Source organism: Calidris pugnax, unplaced genomic scaffold (assembly GCF_001431845.1).
Source record: "Calidris pugnax isolate Ruff unplaced genomic scaffold, ASM143184v1 scaffold92, whole genome shotgun sequence".
NCBI lineage: Eukaryota > Metazoa > Chordata > Aves > Charadriiformes > Scolopacidae > Calidris > Calidris pugnax.
In genome coordinates this window covers 327,747-345,340 of record NW_015090823.1, presented here as the reverse complement: position 1 = coordinate 345,340, position 17,594 = coordinate 327,747, and the positions used below count along the sequence as shown (strand labels likewise).

Below are 17,594 nucleotides of genomic sequence, written 5' to 3'. Positions count from 1 at the left end.
GCCGGCCCTCCGCCTGCCCCGGCGGCGGCGGCAGCGGGGGCTGAGCCCAGCCCGGGGCGGGGACCGCACCCCAACGGCGAGCCCTCGGCAGCGGGGCTGCCGGCCCCCGGAGCGGCAGAGAAACAGACCCCAAACTATCCCGGTGCCACCGGGACCCCGCCCCCGGGATGCAGGGTGGGGGATGCGGGTGGAGGATGCGGGATGGAGGATGCAGGATGGAGGATGTGGGTGGAGGATACAGGATAGAGGATGCGGGATGCAGCATGCGGGATGCAGCAGCGCCCCGGGCACTGCCCCTGCTGGAGGGGGGGCACAGCCCTCTCCCGCAGCACAGCTCCCCTCTGCTGTTGGGGCTGCGCCCAGTGACGGATGCCAGGCAGGAGCACAGCCAGCCGCAGGGAGATGGACCAACAGCTGGTAGCACCAGGGTGCGGTTGGAAGGCACCTGGCTGCTCTCGGTGTCTTCAAGGTGTCTCCCTCTGGAAAGGCAGGGGAAGAAAAAAACCCATTGGAGCTCCCTGTTACCTGTAGCCCGGCTCCAACAGGTCACTGGGAGTGGGAGCACACACAGGCTGGGTGCTAAGTGCGGATGGAAGAACAGGGAGAGAAAAGGAGATCAGGTAATAGGTCAATCTTTTGGCAGAGCTGACAACACCAAACCTTCAGAAATTACGACATGGGCTCAAAAGTAAGTTCTGTTTCTTCACTGCCTTCAGATCCTCTTTTCAGCCTTCTTTCCCAGGCAGAAGAACACTTCCTTTGTGAGGCTGGTACACACTTCAGTCGGTTTCACAACACAGGCTTGAAGGAGGAAAGAAAAAACCAACCAGCAAATGATGCAGTTTGGGCAGTCTCACTTTGGGGAGTGTGATCACCCAGAGCTCAGGCCTGGAGGTCAGACAGCACAACCTCAGCCTCTGGAGAGCTGGGGGCCACACTGGAGAGAACACTATAACAGAGCTCACCCCTTCGCTTCCCCTGTGGCACCCATGGGGTGCAGCACTCCTGCACGGGTGCTGGGACCCCTGGGGTGCCAGGTGCACAAAGCCTCAGCAGCATGGAAAAGCCACTGCCCTTGTACACCATCTGCCACAGGAGGGACGTACCACACTTTGCTGCTCTGCTCAGCCCCTGCCAGCCTGGGACATGCCACAGGGCTCTCTGCTCAGCCTGTGGCACTGCCAGCAGTGAGGCTGTGCTCCTACCATCGCTGCCCTGGCTGTGCACACACATCACACATCAGCCTGCTTGCGTCACGACAAAGCACTGTACTGCCCCGCACAGCCTCAGCACTTCTTTCTTCCACGAGTCTGTTGGCTGCTGGCTCGTGATGATTACCTACATAGCACATGGCTTGCTGAGGCGTCAGATGGGCAGGACAGTGGGAAACAGCATGCTGCACTGGGTATAGCAAGGGAGCCCGGCATAGATCAGTTATAAAACTCTCTGTCTTGATTTTACTGCCTTTGGTAAAGCCTGGTAAATATTTCTGGGACAGGCAGCTCCTTGTCTGGCTTTAATTACCTGGGCAAATTTTCCTAAGGATTATATTGACCTCAAATATGTTAACATTTATTGAGGCTGTGTTCCTGAGGCTTTTCCCATTAGATGCTAATGGATTCTGGCTAATAGTCAAGCCGGGTTGACCACCGGAGGGTGCCCTGGCCAGCTCTGGGATACCACAAGTACCTGGAGAGAGGGCTGGGGAGGGTTACACCAGCTTTCTGGAGCCAAATATAAAAATCACCATGGCCCCAATCCAAAGAGATCAGGGAACATGCTTGAGCAATTGCATTCCTAACTATCTGCTTCTCTGGGCATGATTCACTCCAAGTCGCGGCTGTATTTACACGAAAGACTTCAAGTAAAGGTTACTTCCGCTGGGACTGTTCCTTCCCAGCAGGAACAAGAAGTCCAGCACTCTTCTGCAGGGCTCCCATGTGTTTCCCTCCCTCGGGCCCCTGCCAGGGCAGCACAGCATTCACTCACCACCACTGCACTGGAAAGCCGCCTCACTCTGGCTGTTTTGAAATCACGTCCCTCCAGCCTGGTGGCTGGCAGACAAGAGGTGCCTGGATGCCTCTGGCCACCTGAGTGTGTCTGCTGTATGTTTGTGGGTGAGAGCAGCGTCCAGGTCCTTTGCTGGTTGTGCCAGCCAAGGTTGGGCATAAGTGTGTGCTCCCCTTCCCTTCTGTGTGCCTCACACTGCCTGCCAGCCAGCTGCCAGGCTTGCACGTGCACTGCTGCCCCTCTGATTGCTCAGCGCTGCATGGCCAGGCAGGGGTTTCAGACGCGTGTGCATGCGTGTGCACAAGGTGCATGCCAGCTTCTGTGCCTGCACAGGGAAATAGCCCCCACCACCGTCCCTGGCCCACATCTAGCTCCCTCTGCTCTCCACGCCCAGCCTGTCACCCTTGCAGCTCCTCTAGCAGGACTGTGTGTCCCTGCCAGGCATCCCCAGGTTGCCCTGGCAGTGGGTGGCCCTGGAGCCTCCCCACATACCAGCTCCCCGCTCCCACTGCCTCCCCGCACAACAAGGTCCCCATCCTGCTGAACTGCAGCACACCCAGGAATCACCTGCTCGCTCACAGGTATTTGGGGTTAACCACATCCTGAGCAGAAACAGCAGTTTTAAATACTTGCTTTTCTTCCCTCTCCTATTTTATAAAGAAGATCCAAATGCAGTCGCAGTCCCCAGGGGAAAACTCACAGCACTGAGCAGGAGGGTATGCTGGAGAGGAGGGCCGGCGCTGTTCCAAAAGTCCCTGGTGTGCAGCACAGCAGCTGCTTACAGAGGCCAGCAGGGCTACAGAGATGGCAGAGAAAGAGAGGAGCAATGCTGAAAGCAGATGGGGGGTGGTAGGGATGCTGTGGTGGGACACCCCTCTGGAAGCCTTCCCTAGCACAGTGCTAGGCTCATACGAAGGGAAAGTTTCTTGCCATGAGATTCACTCTGGTTCAGGCAGGGCTCAGGGACAGGCACGGGCTGAGGAGGTGCCCACATGCCCCTGGCTTTGGCAGCAGAGAAAGGCTAGAAATAAGTCACTGCTGAGCCAATGTACCAAGGAGGTACTGGGCAAGGAATAGCCACCCAGAATGGCTTGGATAGTGCCCTTTGACTTAGTGCTTAGGCCACCAGGCTCATGGTTTGGGTCACCTATCAGGAAACATATTGTCTCCATGGCAGCTTCCTTGGAGGGACATGATCTGACAGGCAAAAGCTGACAATGGAAGCCTCAAGTGGAAGCTGTGGGACCTGGAGAAGGCACTGGAGCAGGCACAGGAAGACAAGCAAGACATTCATGAAGCAGGGGGCAGAGATGGGAGGAGGCAGTGGGACAGACGTGGGGACCCCACACCTTGGTGCTGCTGGGGAAAACCAGCCAAGCTTACCCCACCTCTCCCCTGGGCCTTGACCGCTCAACCCCAACGCACCCTGCTGTTGGCCAGCCTGCTCCCTCCCATGCTGTCAGCATGCAAAGGAGCTGGACATGGACTCATTGCACCCCAGATGCAGACTCAGTGACACAGGCAGAGGAGACCACAGAGACAGAGACTTCCCTGCCTGCGAAAGCCAGTGCCTCGCTATTTCCGTTAGTGCTCAAGAAGGGGCTGATTTTAGCAGAGGTAAAACCTCAGCCAGAGGTTTGCGGTCTTTGCCACATGCAAAACTCCGTGCTCATTTTCGCTCTCCCACGCTCAACAGAGAGGTAAAAGTTTCCCTCCAGGGCTCCCTCCTGCCCCCCACCCCCAGCATTGTCACAGCCCTGCCAGGCAGGGAGAGGGTGCACGCATTGCTGCTTCCGATGCGTCACCCTGCAAGGGGAACCCTTGGGTCTGGTCTTGCTGAAGCTTCTGCCTGGTGCTGGGATCCAAGCACAGGGACTGCCTGTTTGTCCCCCCTGTAGTCACCACCTTTGTCCCCTTCTCCCTTTCCTGGCTCCTAGAAATGATCTGGCAATACCAGGAGCTACATAAGCAGGCAGCAGCCCAGTGCCAGCACTTGGAGGCGAAGGTGAAGAGCCTGCAGGAGCAGCTCAGTGTGGACCCCCGCATGCCTGCCCTGGCTAGTGGGTGGGGATGGGGTCAGCCCCCACCTACCTATCAGCACACTGCCTATCAGCTTCCACATCCACTGCGCAACACTGCAGCTGCCCCAGGCTAGGTAAGAGAAGATGGGTCCCATCTGGCCCTGGGATGTCCTGCTGAGTCACAGTCCTCTCCACAACACAAACACATGAACAGCAGCGTGGATTTGTCCTTTAATCACACCCAAAATGGGTGACACAGGAACAGCACGGTGACAGGTAGCGGGCACTCACTGCCCACGGGTTCACAGGGAGGAGGAGAAGAGGAGGAGAAAGATGTCCATGCAGGGACAAACCCGAACCAACAGGCTGAGAGGAGGGGGTGTTACTCCAATACCCCATCGGCCTCTGCTGATCCCATTCCCCTTCACGCAATGGCCCAAAGGCCATCCCTGGACTGAGCTAAGCCTCATGCTCCCCAGTCCCCTGGGTCATGCCACGGAGGGCAGGCTCGGCTCAGCTCTCCTGGGAGCTGCCAGAGCCTGGAGCTGGGCAAGGGCTTCAGTGCAATGTCCCTAGATCTCCCTGGAGGCAGCTGGGCAGGCGAAGACACGGGTCTGTCTTCAGGTTACAGGAAGCCACCGCCATGGTCAATAAAAGCTTGGAGCCAGCCTTGGTCAGTGGAGATGAGTCTCTGGGGAGTGTGAGCCCCATCACGGGCACAGAGACACAGCAGTTACTCGTGCAACAGCCATGCTGAGCAGCACTGTGCTTTCCGAGGAGCCAGGCGTGGGGCAGCGATGGGCTCGATGTGGCTGGAGGCAGGGTGGTCCTGAGCCACTAGAATGCCTGGTGCAACCTCCTGTGCTCCTCCTTGCGCAGACTCTGTGGAGATACAGCAGGGCTATTGTGGGCAACACATATCCACCTGCCCCCTCATACTCCACCGTTGCCCCATGGAGCTTGCCCCTTTCTGCCTGGCCCCTGTGGCTGGGGAACCCCACAGTCCCCTCCTGCCAGCCTCACAGGTACCAGGAAAATATTAGGACAGGCAGGGCAGGAGGGTGGTAGGACTCAGAGCAGTGCCAGGCTGTGAGCAGCACTGCCACAAAGGCCTGGCAAGAGAGGTTACCTGTGTGATCTCTATGCTGTTGGCAGCAGCCATCAGCCAGGAGCCAGGTCCCTTTGGTCCCACCTCAACGTGACAGGGTCCAGGGGACCCACTAGGAGAGGGCAGGGAGGGCATGCAGGAGCCTGAGGCAGGGTCACTGTCCTCAAAGAACAGCAGAGGGGACAGCCCAATCTAGAAGAACAGAAGAAGGATTGTTGTACGGCTCCTGGCGCTTCATGGCAAGTCAGGTCCCCTGGAGAAGACCTCACTGTGCAGGCCTAGGGGTAAGATACCCATCCCACCATCCAGCTTTGCAGCACCCCAGGTCTCCCCAACCAGGGAGGGACCGCACTGGGTGCCCCAAACCTACCGACTGGTAGAACTCATCACCGGCAGGGTCAATGACCAGCAGCGTCACCTGGTCATCACGGGCACGAATCCTGAGCACTGTCTGGTAGTGGTCCAGCCCCTCGATGCTCTCACCATTCACGGCCAGGAGACGGTCCCCTTCCTTCATCCCTGCCTGCTCAGCTGGCAGCCCCGCATCCACATCCCACAGGAACTGGCCTGCCACAGAGGGAGGGTGGGGAGCTGCTCACAGAGGCATTTGGCCAGAGGGGAACCGGCAATGCTGACCCCTGTGTGCAGGTGGGGACAGGGTCCCTCTGTGGGCACAGGGCTTGCAGCTATTCCTGTCCTTCCAACATGCCTTGCTCAGGTGGGCACTGCCCCCCTCGGCCCTCTCACCTATGGCCCCTGAGATGCAGTCATCCTCCTTGAGCAGAAACCCGTAGCCAGCTGGACCCTTCACCATGTGCAGCTCACGGACCTTGAAGGGGAGCCAGGAGGTGTCCGCCAAGGCGGCCGTGACCCGCAGGCCCCGCAGGCGGTAAAACTCTTCCACGGCACTGGATGCCACCAGCAGCGTCACCTTGCTGCCGCTCTGCTTAAGCTGGGTGAGAAATGCAGGGTGCTCAGCGACATCGCTGTCCCCGGCCCCCCACCCACCCGTGGGAGGGCACACACCTTTCTGGCGAGCTGCGTGTGCGAGTAGCTCCTCACACTGGCCCCGTTCAGCTCCAGGAGCCAGGAGCCTGGTGGCACCCCTGCCCTCTCCGCTGGCCCGTCCTGCCGCACTGACAGCTGGAAGGTGCCCTTCACGCCTGCAGGGAGCAGAGGCAGTCTGGGGTGAGTGGGATGCTGTGCTAGGGAGGCTTGTGGCGCCGCCATCCCGCTGCCTGCTTTACCTTCTGGACCCGACACACTGAAGCCAAAACCGCTTTTGTCCCGCGTGATGTGGCAGAGGCGTGGGCGCATGTCAGCTGGCAGCATCTGGGACAGGTCCCTGCCCAGGGCTTTGGCTGCTTCATAGGAGTCCCCATCCAGCACCACCAGTAGAACCTGGTTCCCGCTGGCCTTGATCTTCTGCACCACCTGGAAGGATCCAGGCTGTGAAGCCCGGATAGGGCACCCCTGCAACCCTGGAGGGCAGCAGGGTCCCATACCCTTTGTGCCCCTGGCTGGGGAGGACCCGGCCTTCCCCACAACCCTGGTGTGCTCCCAGCTTACCCTGCGGTGGTCCATGTGGTCCACAAATTGGCCATTGACCTGGAGGAGCCGGTCCCCATCCTGCAGCCCCCTGCGCTGGGCCAGCCCTCCCAGCTCGACCTGCCGGATGATGTGGCCCTGGCAGCCCAGCTCCTCGTGGAGGCAGAAGCCATAGGTCTCTGTACTGCCCTTGTTCAGGAGGTAGAAGCGGGGCTCCCCAACACCTTCACCATCTGTGAGGGGCACAGCACACGAGTAGGGATCCTAACAGAGGTTCTCTACCCCATCCCAGGCTGGGATCTCCACATTCTGCTGCCTTAAATGTTCACCTCCCCACAGCTCCCTGGCATGAGAGAGCCCAGGAACCCAGTGATGCCCCACTGCCAGAACCCCATGCTGACACAGGGATGCCCTGAGAAGATGAGGGTATTTACCCATGTCCTCAGCCAGCGACAAGGCAGGGTTGTCGATCCCATCTTTGGGGTTAAATTCAAATTTTCTGAAATTATAAAGGGCAGGAGAGGGCACATAAGTGCAATAGCATGGTGTGACAAGCCCCATTCCTCCCAGAAAGGGCCAGCTGGGGCCACAGCTCCAGTGCCTTCTCTTCCCTGGGAAAAGCCAGGATGGATCTCCCCCTTGGACTGTCTCCCACATCTCTTCTGAGTTAACAACTCAGGGAGGACCTGAGGCAGGCCTGGGATTGGCAGCTGTGACCCACACCACCTGAGCTGAGAATGTGCCCCAGCATAGCCCATTTGTGGTGCCACAAGGCCCAGAAAGTCCCTGCCCAGGGGGAGCTCAGCACTTACACGATGGACTTCTTGTCACCCTCGAGCCCTGCAGAGGAAGAGGAGAAGTCAGTGCTGGAGGTGGAGGGCCAGGAGAAGACCCCACAACTCTTGAGCACTCAGAGCTTATCCATCCACAGGCTGAGCATGCCACGCCGGGTGAGGTGGGCTTGCCAAGCCCACACAGTGCCCCCACCCCCCAGCCCCTCCGCCTCCATTGCGTTTCAAAGCAGTGGGACACCTGCTGCTGGGGTCCAATGGGCACCCGCTCAGCCCAGAGGGGTCCTATAACACCAGGGGCAAAGTAGGGCCAGGCAACGGTATGCAGATGGAGGTTGGTCCTGAGGCTTCACAGGGCTTCTGAGTGAGGTACGAGAAGGGTCACCAGGGTCCCAGAGAGCTGGCTGGAGGCCGGAGATGGAGACAGAGTCTCTCCCTCACACACCTCCCCATAAAACCCCTCCCCACCTCTTCCAGCACAAGGACCCCCAAATCCACAGAGAAGGGATTCTTGCCAAGTGCCCCCATTTTCCTGGATGCCTCTAGCTCCTTTTCCATGGTCTGCCTGGGCTCTGACATCGCCTTGCCCTTGCAGGGCTTGAAGATATGCGTGTGGTGAAGGGTCTCTGTGGGCCCCACTGCCCCGGCACATACCTTTTGTTTGCTTCATGGCTGCAGGGAATGGAGGAGGGAGCAAGGTACAGGATGAAGTGGCAGGGAAGTGTCCCCGCCTCTTGTAAGACGTTTAATGGTTAAACAGCTCCGATGTCTCCCCTGCCCTCCCTGCCCTGGGGCACTGCCAGCCCTCACCCAGCAGAGCTAAGAGCAGGGACCAGCACCCTGGGGACACCCAGCCTGGGAACAGATCCCGGTGCCCCAGCTTCCAGCTGCCACCAAGGGCAGCCCATGGTGGGGAAGACCGACTGGTTCAGGATGGGCTGGAGCAGAAGTGGGCTGCCCCATCCTCGCCCTGTGAGATGGGGAAGGGCCAGGGTCCTCTACTCCAACTGCTGCAGGGACGGCTGCACCAGCACCTCCGCATTCCTCCCCCAGGAAGGGCCCGCAGAGGAGATGGAGTCTTGGCACTAGTGAGCTTCAGTGGAAACAAAGCGGTGCACTTTAATGCTACCAAAGGTTTTACAAGCAAGCCTGAGTCCTGCCCCTCTGCCACTGCTGTGGCTCGTGGCCAGGCGGCAGTGGCCAGGGTGCAGGGGCTGGGTCTCTACAAGCCCAGAAGAACAAAGTCCCATTTGCTCCTGGCCTGCTGTCTGTACAGTTCTCCCACACTTCAGCCTCGCCCGCAGATGCGGGCTGAGCCCCACATACCCAGCACCTTTGACAGCCTTGGTAGCACCCGACCACTAGGCATCTCCACACAGAGAAGGGCACAGGGGACGTGCTGCTGGGGCACACTCCAGTGTTTCTTCCCCAGCAGCACTGCTCTCTCCCTGGCCAGGTGGATGGCTGGACAGCAGGTCAGAGGGTCCCATGCTGCAGTTTTCCCAGCATCTTCTTGACCTCACTCTCGACTCGTAGGAACTTGGCTTTTCTCCAGGGATTGGAAGTCTGTTTCCGACTGCTCTCCAGGTCCTGCAGGATGAGGGTAAGGTGCTGCCGAACCCGCTCGCGGTCCCAGAAAGCCAGGTTCTTCTGCACCACGTTCAGGATGTTGGACCAGTAGTCGGAGACATCGGTGCCTGCTGTAAGGAAGACCAGTGCCCTGACACCATCCCGGTCCATGCGCAGGCTGTGAAGAGCCCGCTTGCCATCCTCACTGATGTCGTTGAAGTACAGACTGTGGGTTGAGAGAAAAGGAGCAGGAGACACTGTGAGCGCTGGGAGGCAGGATGCGGAGGCAGACAGGGGCTCCCTGTGCACTGCCATGGGGAGGGACACTGGCTCAGAGGCCTTGCCTGCAAGAGGGAAGAGCTGGGGCAGAGTGAACTCACTGCACTTCGTCCAGCGTTGCGTGCTTTTTGGCCACCTCCACCACGCGCAGGGCGGCTGTGTCCGTCAGGGAGTTGTAGCCTAGATTGAGCTCCTGGAGGTGCTGGTTCTCGGCCAGGTGCTGAGCAATGACCTCGGCACCGCGGTCCCCCAGCCCAGTGTGCAGCAGGGACAAATGGGTCAGCGAGCGGTTGCCTGCCAGCGCCTCGGCCAGGTATTGTGCCCCCTGCTCACCCACAGGGTTGTTCGCCAGCCTGTGGACACAAGAGCTCAGGGCAATGCTGAGGCCAGGCAGGGGGCACGGGGCCAGGGCACACGCAAGTTTCATGCAAGGACAGAGGCAGTACTCACCGCAGTTTGCTCACCACACACTTGTCATGCAGGAGCAGGTCACGGACTTCCTTGCAAGCGTCGGAGCCCAGGCTGTTGAGCTGCAGACTGATGCAGGGCAAGACATTGGGGTGGCAGGAATGAAATGGCTGTTATCTTTGGTGCTGGCAACCCTGCTCTCTCCATTTTCCCTGGCCTTCCCTGTCACCATCCAACCTGGGCTCCCCAGACAAGGCCACGGAAGGCTTCCTCTCCAAAAGAGAGCATACTGAAACTGCATGAGAGCTTAGGTAGCCAGCAGAACCAGTGACAGGAGGAGCAAGGGAGGGGAAGGGGGTGCAGGTTCTGCAGGGGATGGGTGAAGGTCTGAGGAGGGATCAGGACCCCTCCGAGCCCTCCTGAGCATCTGGAGGAAGGAAGTGCCGCACAGCCCTGCTGCACAGCCGAGTGCATCTCTGCTGAGCACGGCTCGCCACCCCCTGGGCGGCAGGAAGACTGCAGTCCCACAAATGGACTGCAACAAAACCCACCCCTTTGTGTGGCCCAGATTCCCACCCTTGGGCTGCGTATCTCCTGCCCGGAGTTAGCAGTAGCAGAGCTAGCTGTAGGGAAACACTGGGGGGCTCCGGGAGGCCAGGCAATAGGAGGGACCAGCGTCTGCCGGGGGAGCTGGTAGTGCAGCCTGTGGTGGCAGATGCAGAGAGCTGCTCAGAGTGCTACAGGAGGGTGTGTTGGCACTGCAAATCCCAGCATGCAGTGCCTTAGCAAGGCTGCTCAAGGAGTGCTGCACGTCGGAAGCTGTAGTCTACTAGGTCTGCACTAAGGATAAAGAAGGGCATGCATGCCCTTCTCTGCCTTTGCCACGTTCGGGTTCCTAATGTATTCTTGGGATGGGCAAAGGTGAGGGAGAGCCAAATTTTTGAGAACTGCCCAAGGGCAGAAGATGTTACTCACTGGAGGGCTTTGCATCGCAGCAGGACGGGGAAGAGGATCCTCAAGCTGCTCGTGTCAAGGTTGCAAGAGGTCAGGTTTAGCTCCTCCACCTCATGGCACGTGGTGCCCATGACAGATGCCAGGACAGAGCACTTGAGAGGGGTCATCCTGACTGATGAGAGGTTCACAGTCCGGAGGGAGCGGATGGCCTCAGCTGTGAAGCGCTCGTTCTGGAACTCGTGCAGGAAGAAGAGGTAGTCCATCAGCTCAGAGGGGGGAAGCCCCTTGCGGCTGTTCCTGATGACTGTCTTCTTCATGGCCTTGGCGATTTCAAAGGCTGCCAGGTTCTTGATGGAGCAGCCCAGCTGCTCCAGGATGGCGCGGTTACGGCGGGACAGTATCCCACCCATGAAGATGGGGAAGAGCTCAAAGACTTCATCATCGCGGGACTCATCAGGGTGGCGCATGGGGCCCTCCACACCCAGGATGCTGGAATTTATCTGGTCTAAGACATCATCATTGTAGTAGTCCTCTTCTTTGAACAGCTCCTCTGCCATGGTGTGGGCAATAGTATCCCGGTCCTTACTGCTCAGCCGGGAGAAGTAGCGAGGGAAGATTTTGAGCAGGTTGAAAAGCACTGGCAGGAAGCGCAAGGGCAACACCTTAGAGATGATACTCACAACGACAGCAACATCTTCACTCACCCTCCCAATAACCTCTGACAGCTCCTTCCCCACTCTCTGTGTCAGGGTCTTCTTCTCACCCAGCACCACATACAGGGCTGCCAGGTACTCCTGCATAGCAGGGATGGTGAAGACAAAGGTGTGCTCTTTGCCTGGCTGCACACACGGAGTGAGGAAGAAGCGGAAGACATCGCTACGGAAGACCTCCAGGAGATTGAGCTCACTCTCAGTCTTCATCTCCACCTCAAAGCACTGCTGCAGGTCTTCCTCTGAGAAGCAAGTCTTGCGGGACATCACCCCTTTGTAGGCCAGCTTACCCACCATCTTGGCCACATACTTCATCATGGAGATGTTGGTGGGGTCAGTGCTGTCCAGCACCTCCCCACTGAAGTTGAGCCTCAGGAAGCTGGTGTAGATGCCAGTCAGGGTCTGGCTGGGAGGCACTGTCCTGGTGAAGTAGAGGAAATGCAGCGTGGTGCACACCAGCCAGCAGTAAGAAGGCAAGAAGCAGGCGGCAGCTATTTGGTTGTGGCGCTCCAAGTTCCTCGACAACATCTCCACCAGGTTTTCCTGCTCACCTGAGCTGCTACTCACACTGTTCTCTCCACTGCAGCCAGGCTGGCTAAGACGCATCTGGAAGTACATTTTCTGCAGGTTGGTGTCAGAGAAGCCACAGATCTCGGCATAGCGGCCCACGTACTTGCCAGGAATCCGGCGCACTGCTGATGGGCGTGTGGTAACAATGATGCTGGCCTGGAAACAGAGAGCTAGGTGAGTTTGGAGTTGTTCCCTCTGTGGCTTTGATCTAAGCTCAACAGGGTCCCAAGCGTGTAACCCACATATAGGTACACGAGGATCCCACCACCCAGGGAGTTGGGGCTCAAGAACCTGCTGCACAAAGGATGTTGGTTCAAATCTGGCCCAGACAGAGGGGACAGAAGAGCTTTCCCCATCCCCTGCTGGACCCATATCACGTCTGGAGGACCACAGCCCAGCAGACTACCTTCTTTGCCTCACCAGGCCTTGTCTCTCACAGAGACAAATAAGTCGCCTCTGTAAGTCCCTCCAGGAATGGAGGCTGCCTGTTTGCTCACCACCAGGCTGGACAAAAAGCAATTAGCACCACGGCCATGCCTGCAATGACCCAGGACTCACCCCCACTCTCTCTCCAGCATTCAGGAGCTGGAGGAAAAGACTAACCTCTGGCAGCAGGTATTTTCGCAGCAGGTTGACCACGATCGCAGAGGGAGGCACAGGCTCATTGGGGTCACAGCACAGCTCTGTGCCAGCCAGACGGAAGTCCAAGTTGAGGCGCTCCAGGCCATTAAGGATGAAAAGCACCTTGAGGCTGGAAGTGCCCAGCATTGGCACCACATCCCGGAGGTGCTGATACTTCTTGGTTATGAGGCGTCGCAGGGAGATGGGGGCATGACTATGGGACAGGTCCTCGCATGAGAAGGGGATGACCAGCTCAAAGCGGGGTAGGAGACCGTGGCACCAGTCCACCACCATCTTCTTGATGAGGGTGCTCTTCCCCGTGCCCACTGTGCCGTACAGCACCACGTTCTTCACCTGCCGCCCGCAGGCATCCACATCGAAAAGGTTCTGGAGGCTGATAACCTGGCTACGGGGCTGCTGGAGCTGGTTCTGGATGGTTAGTTCAGGCGAGGGCTTCAGGATCTCCTCCAGGGAGCTCTCCCGGATCACTGGGTCCACATGGACTGCGTCCAGTGAGAAGGAAGGGCCGAACTGCCTCTCCTCATTGGGCTGGTGGCTGAACCATGCAGACAGGCTCTTCTGGTGTTTCTTGATGGCATCTGGGAAGAAGGAGGTGCTTGACAAAGCAAGATCTTCTCACTGGCAGGAGACTGGGGAAGTTGCCCTCCCCAGGCCACTGCAGTGAGGTAGCCGCAGAGAGCAGGACAGAACCCAGTTCTTGCTAACCCTCACACTGCCCAGGACAGCAGCTGCCCCCAGCCTGCAGTGTAAGACCCTTCATCCTCTTTAACGCAGGGGGGCAAGCTTACCAGAAGATGCCACATTCCTCAGCTGGGACAGACCATGTCCAGAGGATTTGGGCTGGACAGAGCGCTCCTGGGACCTTCCCTGGTAGCGAACAGAGGCCCTGCAAGAGGAGGAAAAGTGTCAGGAGGGCAGGGGCCAGCAGCTCCAAGCCCTGCCTGGGGCAGGGTGAGCAGATCACAAGTGAGTGCTGTGGGAAGTGCTGAGTAGAGCCAGCTCACCCCTTCTGTCCCCTGCACCAAGGGAGAACACAGGGCTGGGGCAAGGACACGGCTGGGAAATTAAGCAGGTCAGCAAGCCATGCGCTCTGCATCCCCAGCAAACCCGTGGCAAGGCAGAGAAGCCGGGCTCAACTCAGAGCAGGCAGGGAGTTGGGTCTGGGTTGATTCCTAGGTAGAGGCAAAGCAGCACCTCTGCCCACAGAGCCCCGATGGTCCCAAGGCAGCAACTCAGCCACCCAGGTCCCATGGAGAACAGTCACAGAGCAGAACAGGCCAGGCCCCAGCTGTGTGGCACTGTACCTGAGGAGGGAGATGCGGCTAACGTGAAGGATCTTCCTGAGGAAGGTGCCGCCTGCAGCGCCTGGGGAGAAAGAAGACCACACGCAGTGAGAGATGGCCTTCTCCAGCCCAGCAAAGCTAACACCACCAAGCTCACTGGCTTCATGTCTTGCTGGAGTGTTTCACAGACTGGGCTGGCTCCACTGTGCAGCTGGGGAGGGATGTCCACCAGGCATAGGGCTTCTCTGGGGCAGGACAGATTCAGGGTCACAGTCCCACAAGCAGGGAGCCTGGCTCACCTGGCACTGAAGCAGCACACAGATACACGCTCCGGGTCCCACTGCTCCCTGGCAGAGATCCACGCAGCTGCATCCAGCTGCCCCAGGGCAGGCAGCTCTGGCGTCGCATGGCCCGTGACATCCTCTGCCTGAAAGAGGATACAGCCAATGAGGAAAACTGGGTGCCTGGACCAGCCCAGATTTGCAGCCTGAGGCTGTACCTACCCCCAACACCAGGCCCAGGCATGCCCTGAGGCTGTGCTGTGGTGGCCTGCCCTATTGAGCAGTGCTGTCCCCAGACAGGCAGCTCTTGCCATGTCCTTAGCAGCCACCGAGCCTTCTCATCATACCCTGCAACATGCACAGCTGCCTCCCATTTAAAGCAGCTGGGGAGGCTGCACCCAGCAGCAGCCAGGCACAGACTGGCAGTGGGCTCAGCTGGTCTCTCCAGGCTGCGCTGGGTGATTTTTCCCAGGCAAAGCACCCGTCTTCAGCAGTGGATGAGGGGCTTAGCAGCTTGGGGGTGCTCGGACAGCTGTCCCACATGGGTTCGGCTCTGTGGGGCAGAGCAGGATGGGGTGAGCAGCTCTGCTCCCCAGGGCTGTGGCACAGCAGCGCCCTGCCCAGCCTTACCTGCTCCGATAGGGTCCAGTCCAGCAGAACCGGCTGTGCCGGTGCTGACTCAAGCTCCCGCCCCAGCTCAGCAGGGCGATCCCTCAGGAGCAGAGGTTGTGTTCACAGCTCCCAACATCCTGAAAAACTGAGGCACAGGGGAGACGGTGTCAGCAAACCTCAGCGGATAGGAAGAGGCACCATACAAATCTCTCTGTATTTGGCCAGGAGAGGACGAGCAGGACAGCGGCTTGCTCACAGCCTAAGCTTTTTGCAGTCCCTCATCGTATTATCCAGATAGAGAAACAGAGACACAGGGGTGTAGGCGGTGGAGTTGACCTTGAACCTTGGTGTCCTGACCTTGAGGCTTTTGCAGCAAGCAGACCCCAATGTGTCCCATGCCCTGGCTCCCAGTCCCTTCCCAGCCCCTCTGCTGCCCAGGGCACGCTGCCGAGTGGAGTCCTCACGCCGCCCGCTGCAGTCCCCCTTCAGGGAGCCCTGCTGCACGTCTGGCACGCACAGCCTCACTCCTTCATTACCACAGCCTCTCGCCTCCCTGCTTCCCTGTCTGGAGGGACACAGTGGCGGAGGCATTAGCAGTGCAGGGACTTGGACCCCGGGGCAAAGGTGAGGCAGGCGCTAAGCTGGGAGAGGGTGATGGCCACGCCGTAAGCGGCAGGGTTACCTCCAGCAGGAATCCTTGCCGGGGAGGCTGAGCCCACGGCTCCCCGTGCTCTTGCTGCCACACGCTGAGCCCGCGGGGCCCACGGAGGAAAGACCGGTGCTGCTCAGCTGCCTCCTTCCATCCCTGTCCTGGGGAGAAGCTCCTCTCCGGAGGCGGCTGTTTTGCAGCTGTAACTTCCTGCAACGCCGTCCTGTCCCGTCCTGCCCTGCGCACAGCGGCCGCCAGCTCCGCTGAGCATGGTGGGGAGAGCAGCCACTGCCCGCTTTGGGAGCACAGCAGAGGGGCCAGCAGGCACAACAGCAAGGAACAAGACCTCTACCCCCAAACACAGGGACACAAACAGTACAGGGGGGGATCCTGGGGTCTCACCAGCAGTGCTGCAAGGGGGAGTTTCCTCTGGACACATCTGGCAGCTCTGCATCCCCAGCTGGTGCCCAGCTGTGCAACAGGAGCCCACAAGGACAAGTCCTGCTCTGGAGTGAAATCACCCTGTGCCCAGCTGCTGCTGCCTCACAGAGTGCGGTACAGGGAGGGGGACAACAGCAGCCCCACAGGGAAACGAGCCCAGAGGAAGTGGTGCTGGCGTGACAGCCCAGCACCGACTGGTGTTGCCAGGCAGTGTATAGACTGTAACACGTGTGCACAGACACATACGCACACAGACACACATACCTACCCTCTCGCTGCTTAGATATCTGCTCTGGAAACCCAGTAAAGTGGTGTTGAGATCAGAGCCAGGAGTGTCTGCAGGGCTGCTCGCACTCTGCTTAGTCCCTGGGTGCTGTCCCAGCAAGCGCCAGACCACTCCAGCCAGCCACAGGCCGTGCTGAGCCAAGGGTGCTGAGTCCAAGGGTTCACACCTCGTTAACCCCAGAGGCCATGCTCATACCCCAAAGGCCTGCCTACGTGGACACACATGTCCTTGCACACACTTGGTGACCATCCCCAGCCTTCATGCTGCCCCCAGCACCCACTCTCCACAGCCTAATGCTGGGACACCCATCAGTGTACCCAGACACGCACATCTCCCCTTGCATGCATGCCCTCTGGCCACTCAGGGAGGGGAGGCATCCAGGCAGTACACTATAAATATAAGTTTTATTGATGTGTGAAATCCAACAAGTACAGCTGGCATCTCAGAAAGACTGAAATAAACTGCGGTATCTCCACCTGCTCAACAGCTCCTGGGGCCCTCTGGACACTGGTGAGCACCAGCAGCAAGCAGGGACCCAGACACCCTGTCGCTGTGGAGCACTTACCTGCTCACATGGCACAGCCCGGAGAGCCCTCAGGGCCCTGACAGCAGCCCTGTGCTCCCCTCAGAGCCCAGGGGCTCACCTCCACCCCACCTGGTTCCTGCTAGGCTGCAGCTGTGGGCAGTGGTGCCCTGGCCCCACTTTGCAGTCTTCCCTTAGCAAGGCAGAAGGACCTGGGCAAATGCCACCCACACACAGCTACTACAGCAGAGCTATGGCTGTGAGAGCAGACTCCCTTTGAGCTGTTATCTGCACCTTATTTTGGTAAACAGTCCCAGGAAAAAAGTAGCTCACCTCTGGTCACGTGGGAGCACAGGTTTCAACATAAGCACATCTCTGCATGGCCCACTCCCACCCTGTATTGCACGTGCACCCCACTGTACAACCTCCTCTGCACGTGCGGACAAGGTGAAGGCTGGAAAACCACAGGGTCCAGCATGGCAGGGATACACACAGAGATCCCATGTAACTGCAGGCTGCCCATGGCACCAGGAGCTCCCATGGCAGAGGGACAGGACAAATGGTGCGGATGAAACACTGTTTTATTGCCCAATTAGAGAGGGGTGAAAACCCTGGGAGAAGCCCCGTCCCCTCCCCACGCTAACCCAGTCTCCCCTCCAGCAAACCCTAGCACCAGCCGGGTGATGATACATTTGCTCTTCTTGTGCGTGTGACAAAGGTGGCCTGGACACGTGGAGGTGAGAGCCCATAACCCTGCTTGCATTCACAGCACATGAGGGAGAGGCAGTACCTTATACAAACGTGCCTGTGGGCTGAAGCAGTTTTAGATGGGTTGAGGTTCAACCGGTGCTCCCAGGGAGCTGGAGCAGTGGCCTGAACCATATCCTCATCTATTCAAAGTGCATTGCA

At 58.9% G+C, this 17,594-nt stretch overlaps 2 protein-coding genes across 4 annotated transcripts; both read right to left on the bottom strand.

The window, feature by feature from the left end:
* Window positions 1-4,242: 4,242 nt before the first annotated feature.
* Window positions 4,243-8,902, bottom strand: PDZD3 (PDZ domain containing 3). 2 transcript variants are annotated; one of them, XM_014940005.1, is made up of 10 exons: window positions 8,805-8,902; window positions 7,500-7,527; window positions 7,122-7,186; window positions 6,709-6,920; window positions 6,387-6,573; window positions 6,166-6,302; window positions 5,887-6,091; window positions 5,510-5,706; window positions 5,161-5,331; window positions 4,243-4,913 (listed from the first exon to the last, which is right to left on the bottom strand). In XM_014940005.1, exons 1-10 carry the CDS (start codon window positions 8,845-8,847, stop codon window positions 4,869-4,871), a joined length of 1,290 nt encoding a protein of 429 aa, XP_014795491.1. In that variant the 5' UTR covers window positions 8,848-8,902; the 3' UTR covers window positions 4,243-4,868. The 2 variants fall into 2 exon arrangements, with proteins under 2 accessions (XP_014795491.1, XP_014795493.1); XM_014940007.1 differs by lacking the exon at window positions 5,161-5,331.
* Window positions 8,573-15,653, bottom strand: NLRX1 (NLR family member X1). Of its 2 annotated transcripts, XM_014940004.1 has the most exons (11): window positions 15,469-15,653; window positions 14,805-14,931; window positions 14,193-14,320; window positions 13,915-13,975; window positions 13,615-13,782; window positions 13,399-13,496; window positions 12,572-13,188; window positions 10,710-12,124; window positions 9,777-9,863; window positions 9,428-9,679; window positions 8,573-9,273 (listed from the first exon to the last, which is right to left on the bottom strand). In XM_014940004.1, exons 5-11 carry the CDS (start codon window positions 13,704-13,706, stop codon window positions 8,955-8,957), a joined length of 2,880 nt encoding a protein of 959 aa, XP_014795490.1. In that variant the 5' UTR covers window positions 13,707-13,782; window positions 13,915-13,975; window positions 14,193-14,320; window positions 14,805-14,931; window positions 15,469-15,653; the 3' UTR covers window positions 8,573-8,954. The 2 variants fall into 2 exon arrangements, with proteins under 2 accessions (XP_014795490.1, XP_014795489.1); XM_014940003.1 differs by lacking the exon at window positions 13,615-13,782.
* Between the last annotated feature and the right edge of the window lie 1,941 nt (window positions 15,654-17,594).